This window comes from Mus caroli, chromosome 6 (assembly GCF_900094665.2).
Source record: "Mus caroli chromosome 6, CAROLI_EIJ_v1.1, whole genome shotgun sequence".
NCBI lineage: Eukaryota > Metazoa > Chordata > Mammalia > Rodentia > Muridae > Mus > Mus caroli.
In genome coordinates, this window is record NC_034575.1 from 114,380,582 (window position 1) to 114,387,330 (window position 6,749).

Consider the following 6,749-nt stretch of genomic DNA (forward strand, 5'->3'; position numbering starts at 1 on the left):
GTTTTGTTTGCAGTGCAGAAGTATTTTTCAGGGTCCAAGATGTGCTTTCTTACTGTCACACCTCCCCCCTCAGAACTGGGCAACTAAACAACAGGGTTGGTGATCAATAAGCTACCNTTAAGGAAGAGAATGGGGTGGGCTTACGGGAGTTTGGGTCAGCACCCTGCTTCCCTGTCTTAAAGACCACTAAGTTTCAGGTTTCACTCACACATACACGCACATGCACACACACATGTGCACACACACAAACCTCCAGTGGACAACTATATGCAGGGCCTGTGTGGTCTATGGGGTAGAGACTTGTCTCTGCAGGGATCTTGTTATCTGGTGATGGGAGAGGAAACACATGCAGTCACTAGAATAGCGAAGCGCTAACCCAAGTGAGCAGAATCATCCACACTGCAGGGGCAGTGACGACTCCAGGTGCCTCGGAGGAGGCTGGGCAATCATTGCACTATTGCACTAGCCGCCAGATAGTGACTGATGAGATCTCTGTCTTAGTTAGGGTTTCATTGGTGTGAGCAGACGCCATGACCAAGGCAACTCTTATAAGCACATCCTTTAATTGGGGCAGGCTTACAGGTTCCGAGGTTCAGTCCATGATCATTAAGGCAGGAACGAGGCAGCATCCAGGCAGGCATGGTGCAAGAGGAGCTAAGAGTTCTACATCTTCATCTGAAGGTCTTTAGGAAAAGACTGGCTTCCAGGCAGCTAGGATGAGGGTCTTAAGGCCCATGCCCACAGTGACACGCTTTCTCCAATGAAGCCACACCTCCAAATAGTGCCACTTCCTGGGCCAAGCATATTCAAACCACCAGAAACAGAAAGGAAGGAATGGGTTTTGGTGGTGGTGGTGGTGGTGGTGTGTGTGTTATTTTCCAGGGGCGGGCGTGGATAACACTTTTCCAAACCCAAGCTGTCTGGGATTATTTTGGCATCAAACCAAGGGGCAGGGAAAGGGGTAAGCAAAGAAGATAGAGATGCCCAGAGAGGGCCAGACCTGACAGGTGAGAGACAAGCGTGTGCGGATATAGATGCAGAAAGACAACAGATGCAGAGGAGGAACAGAACATGGAGGGCAATGCCAGGCCTCCTACCCTCCTTGGCAGAAGAGGCCAGTATGAGTGAAGCCCAATAGCTGGGTGTGGTGGTGCACGCCTTTAATCCCAGCACTCAGGAGGCAGAGGCAAGCGGATTTCTGAGTTCGAGGCCAGCCTGGTCTACAAAGTGAGTTCCAGGACAGCCAGGACTATACAGAGAAACCCTGTCTCGGAAAAAAAAAAAAAAAAAAAAAGAGTGAAGCCCATTACAGAATTTGCCAAAACCTGCCTTTGACATCACACACTACCACCACCATTACCACCATCATCATCATTACGACTACCCCACAAACAGCACTACCACACAAACACATACCACCGCTAACTAACGTCACCACCCCACACCCCCACCACTATCACCATCACCACCATCACCATCACCATCATCATTACCATCACCAACATCACCACAACTAACAAAAAGCACATGCAACAAACACAAACTCACCTTCTTGACAGCCCTGACTCATGTGGACTGTTTCAATGAACTCTGTACCATTTTGGGTTTGGGGTGGGGCTGTTGGGGAGGGTTGGGTGGTTTTTTGTTTGGGGGGGGTTGTTGTTCTGTTTTGTTTTGAGCAGATGGCAGAGCCAGCCAACTACAGATGACAGCATGATGTAGAAAGCATTGCCATGGGCAGTTTGGGGCGGGGGAGGGCTTCAGGGAAGTAGAGAGGCTTGCATGAAAGAGTGTCTACAGAGACAGCCAGTGGCAGCTGTAGTTCCCCCCTCACAGATGGGAAGACTTCTGGGGGAAGCGGATGGTGCTCTNATGAAGCAACTTCTCAGCATGGGGGTGTTCAGCCGGTAAGTGGAANACANCTCTCCCTGGTCCTGAGAGCCCCCAGCCTGACCTCAGAAGCCCGCAGACTGGAGACAGAGACTGAAGGCAATCTAGGAATGGGTGTGAGGGCATCCCTCAGACTCTGTGGCCTCAGCTNGGNGCTCTAAGAAAAACCACAGGCTAAGACAGCAAGCACACTGATCATGGGCTTGAAACCATCCAAACATGGGCGTGCCCTGTTGGTGGGAGCTGGTTCCCGGTTTACTGTTCTCTAACTTGGGTGACCTCATAGATCCCAGGCAGCATAAGTCCTGCTAGCAAGGACTCCAGGGCCTGGAGTGGTTCTGTCTTAGGCACAGTTTGCTTCTGCATTTCAGTGTGACCATGTATGACTACCAGGCCATGTGCAAGCCCCCAGATCATCACCACAGTGCGGCCGAATCCCTGTTCAGTGTGAGTGTCACCCCAGGCCTTCCCTCTACCAGGGCATATCCTCTACTGTGTCCTTGAGANNATCACNTGGTCCCNTTCTCATCCAGCCTCAGACCTTCTGGCTCAGGCTATGGGACTCTGTCCTGATGCTGCTCATCCCGTCCCCTGGGGCTGTGGGACTGTCCTATCCTTGAGGGGTTGGTATTGATAAGACAGTGGTGTCCAGACACTAAGAACACATCCTTCCCTCCTGGCCTGATGTTGAGATCTTCAGGGGTCCTCATCACTGACCCTCCAGAGATGGGAAATGACCAGACACCTGAAGGGCTTGTCAAAGCCCACTGTGGGGTGTCTGACCTACACAAGGCTCTTGTGCAGGGTGACTGTCATGCAGAAGGAGCACTCTGCTTTGGAGCTTCCTCTGCGGGGACNGGCAGGTGGGATCTGGAGGGTGGCTGTGGTGACATCACCTGCTGTTTCCCTGAAATAGCTCTGCTCTCCTCCAGCCTCTCTCTGCCTTCTTGATGGTGGCCAGGTGGCTACTGCACGAATGTCTCCTGTGAGTAGGGGTTAGGTGAAGAACCGCCCATACCAGGGAGTGGGTGGGGAGCGGTCAGGAGAAGGAAGGAGTCCTTGAACCATGAGCTGGATCATAAGAGTGGGATCAAAGGAGAGGGCTCCTTGTAGATGGGGCATGAATCGTGGGTTTGGGGGGTCCCAGGTGAAGAGAATTCCCTTTNTGGGAGGACTGGGTCATGATTAGGGGTGACAGGTAGGAGAGGACTNCCTTGCATATGGAGACCAGAGCATGAGGATATCCTTAAAATGGCAGCCAGTGACCCAGAAGATAGCCTGGCTCCCTGGCCAAGGGAAGAGGGAGGCATGCCATACCACCCGATCTCCTCTGTCACTCATGCCCTCATGCAGAAAGACAGGTCCCTGCAGGTAGCAGCTAGATGCAATGGCATCTCAAGACCCACACAAGCCAGCCCCCAGACGGTGTTCTGTATCCTGCAGGTTCCTGTTAGAGTGGAGTGCCTGGGGATCTTGGCAGGACAAAGGGTCAGAGGGTAAGTGCGAGGAGGCAGCTGTGGGCAGCACTTTGGTAAGCTCCTTGGAAGGCTTTTGTCTGGGGTCAGTGACAGCAGGGTGGGTGTCAAAGTGTTCATGTTCATAATCTCATCTCATCCATCTCCTCCCCCTCACTCTGGTCTCCCTTACCTCTGTGTGTGACGTCACATCACCTCTGAACACCTTCGCTCGGTGTGACATCATCACTGCTTCATGACATCATCACCGCCCTATGACATCACTGCCACCCTATGACATCATCTTGCCCTCATGTGATCCTGTGCCTTTCCTGTGCCATGTCCAACCCTGTGGTGGGCTCATGCCCTGAGCAGCCAAATCTGTCTTCCATCAATGTAAGTAATTCTGACGGAAAGGTCCTACCTTATCCCGGTATACCAGGGAGCAGCACAGGCTTGCCTTTAAGCCTGAACCCAGGGAGTGAGCACAGACAAGCTGAGTTTCTTTATCTGGTCCTTTATCCTAGGACACTCCTTGATTGGGAGGGTCCCCAAACCCTTAATCCACTTTAAAGCACCATTTCTGGGAAGGAAGGAAAGACAGAGTTCCANCCGTCTAAGNATAGCCCTGCCTTAGGAAACAGCCATCGCCTCTTGAGAAGTTCCAGTTATGTAGCTGAGATGCTACTAGNTCACCCCAGAGACAAAAGCATTGTCACCTGTGCCCAGGTATCTGCCAACCTCNACAAGGCTCAAGGTTTAAAGGCGTGTCCTCTAGNATAACACTTGAACAAAATTGTGCCTAAAGCCAGAGNACCTCAAAGACAATGACAGGCTGAGGTGGCCTTAACACAAAGCAAAGGGAAACTTAGTCCCAGCTGCTGTTGATGCTTGCTGTCNGCCTGGGAAAGGACATCTGTTCTTTACAAACCAAGAGACACACATGGCACCTGGGTCCTGGAGATGTGGGGCTCCTAAGCCGTAAAGATGCCTGCTCAACAGTCTCAGGGTTCTGGACATCTGGTACCAAGAAGGCTCCCACTGCCTCATTTGGTTTTCTTATACAAACGATGCCCCCCCCCCGCCCGCTTCGTTTCCCCTCCACCCCTCTGGTTGCTACTGACCAAGGCANGTCCTGGCTGTGGTGGGAAGTCACCTCCAGCAGTTCTCACGGGGCCTGGCTGGAACCGTGACAGAAGCTGTGTGTTACAGTCTGCTCACTCACNTTAGGCTCAGGATGCAGTCAGTCATGCTCCTCCCACCTACATGCTCCNTGAGTCCCTTCTGCCAGGACACCTCAAGGAAGCCACCTGGTCCTGCCACTGGTGACTCTGATAGGTTTCAGCAATGGAATGCCCTCTCCAATGATAGGAAAATAGCCCAACCTTAAGCCTAGTAGGAGAGCCCTGTTCTGAGGCTTCCAGCCTCTGACGCCAGGTGCCCAGTAGCATGAANAGGAAGTGAAGTCGGCTGAACCGTGTCTGCTCTCCCAGCCCACAGGAACTATTTAGCCTGAAGCCTGCCTCTCCTCTTAGCCTCATTGCCTGTGAGGGAAGCCTGGAGACCTGTGACTCTCCTCCTCACTCCTTGTGTGACCTTGCAAAAGCAGCGTCCTGATTGCGCCCCGNTCCTGGGTGTTTAATATAGTTTCTGCTGCCTTCCTTCCCTATCNTCCTTCCCTGCTGGGCTGAAAAGGGTAAAGTGTGTTGATATTTCAGGACCTCAGTGCTGTGAGGTGCACACGGGTGCCCGGGAGATAAATCTCAGGGACCCTGGGAAGGGCAACATGGCAGTGTAGCAGGGCTTCCCCACTCCACAACAGCGCAGCAGGGCCTCCACACTCCACAGCAGCATAGCAGAGCCAGGGCAGGGCCTCTACTCTCTACAGCAGCATGGCTGTACCAGCATGCTGCTCTACCACGCTCTGCTGTACCCTTTGCCGAGTGCTGGTCCGCTGTATCCCCAACCTTTGTAGCGAGCTAAAGGGTGTCACCCTTGTAGATGGGTTCCCTAAGGCCTTCTGTGATGTGTGGTAACCCTCCTCACACACATTCCTCTGTCACCCACAGCCCACAAGCACAAGAAGCAGGACCTGCTGCACCCCTGTGACACAGAGTACCCAGTGTTCGTGCATCAGACGGCCATCCAGGAAGCCAACAGCATCATCGAGTGTGGGGGCTGCCAGAAGTAAGTCTCCAGGCAGCCACGGAATGCGGCCAGCGGCATCTTGCCCCTGGCACCCATTGGAAAGTCTCCACAGGAGGAAAGGAGTCCCTTTCATCTCAGAGAGGAGTTGCCCTTCTCGGTATCCCGATCTTCAGTGCAGCAAAAACNCAGACTGGAGCAGAGGGGAGGGGAGTGGGCGTGGACAGTTTGGTTGTCTGCTTTAGGAGACACAGGGGCAAGGATCTAGAGGCCAATTCCCATGTCAGTGAGTCTAAGTCCAAGGCCACNGGGTCTCTCTTGGAAACCCCTGCAGGCTTGCTTCCCCTCTGCTCAGAGCAAGGTAGNNTTAGGGCCTTGAACACTTATGTGACAGGCTGGGAAAGAGGCAGGACGTTCTGCCCCGTACAGAGCAGAAACTATGTGCAGGACTGGGGTGTTCTCAGCAAAGGCACAGGGTAGGATTAGGAGCCTTGGTTGGAGCTGTCAGAGCCTGGGGCATCGCCAACCCAAGTGTTGAATCCAGTCAGGCTAGCTCCTGGGTAAAAGTCNCTAGCTTCATCCAGACCAGCTTGGAAGGCCACGCCTACTGACTTCCCACGCCAAACTTTGAAGAAACCAACCTAGAGGCATCTGTCCCAACCCAGGAGGACAGTACCTCCAGGGACCTCCCTTGGCCAGTCTTTCAGCTTACTGGGGCCACCGGGATGTCTGGGGAACCACAGAGCTAGGCCAACTATTGTGTAAGCTCAGATTGTGGCGCTAGACAGATCTAGGTTTCTGCCTCTTCATCANGTATAACATCTTAAGTACACATACAGCAGCCTTCCTGGGGCTAACACTATTGGCGTGCTGCTGTCGGGCTTGAAGGNACCATCGAGGGGATAGTAGAGAAGAAGGGCTTCCCAGCAGACAGACTTGACTCTGCCTTTGATCCTTTGATCCTTTCCATCTCTAGTCTTAACTGCAGACAAGCTTCTAGCCTGTTTTGTCCTGTGCACAATGGGAACTATACCAAGTTCACATAATGGTGTAATGGCCACATGTGAGTTTATATGTGTGCTATATACTTACTTGTGTGTGTCTAACATCACTCACCCCATACAAAATGCTTGGCGATAACCTTCCTAGCTGTGTATGTAACACATAAAGACCTTTTCCTACCCCCAACCCAAGCTGTATATAGGAGCATTGGTTCCATCTTGTGGCCAAGCCCAGAACTGCAAATTCTCTGGCTCTCTA

General features: G+C 52.7%; 1 protein-coding gene across 1 annotated transcript in view; it reads left to right on the forward strand.

Annotated features, from left to right (window-relative positions):
• Cacna2d4 (calcium voltage-gated channel auxiliary subunit alpha2delta 4) overlaps positions 1 to 5,535 on the forward strand; it is a 111,090-nt gene extending 105,555 nt beyond the window's left edge. Inside the window, exons 32-37 of the mRNA XM_021164150.2 lie at positions 1,837 to 1,907; positions 2,262 to 2,337; positions 2,823 to 2,875; positions 3,334 to 3,386; positions 3,720 to 3,740; positions 5,414 to 5,535. Of these exons, the coding sequence (XP_021019809.2) occupies positions 1,837 to 1,907; positions 2,262 to 2,337; positions 2,823 to 2,875; positions 3,334 to 3,386; positions 3,720 to 3,740; positions 5,414 to 5,535 (396 nt within the window). The remainder of the gene's footprint in view (positions 1 to 1,836; positions 1,908 to 2,261; positions 2,338 to 2,822; positions 2,876 to 3,333; positions 3,387 to 3,719; positions 3,741 to 5,413) is intronic.
• The last annotated feature ends 1,214 nt before the right edge of the window (positions 5,536 to 6,749 follow it).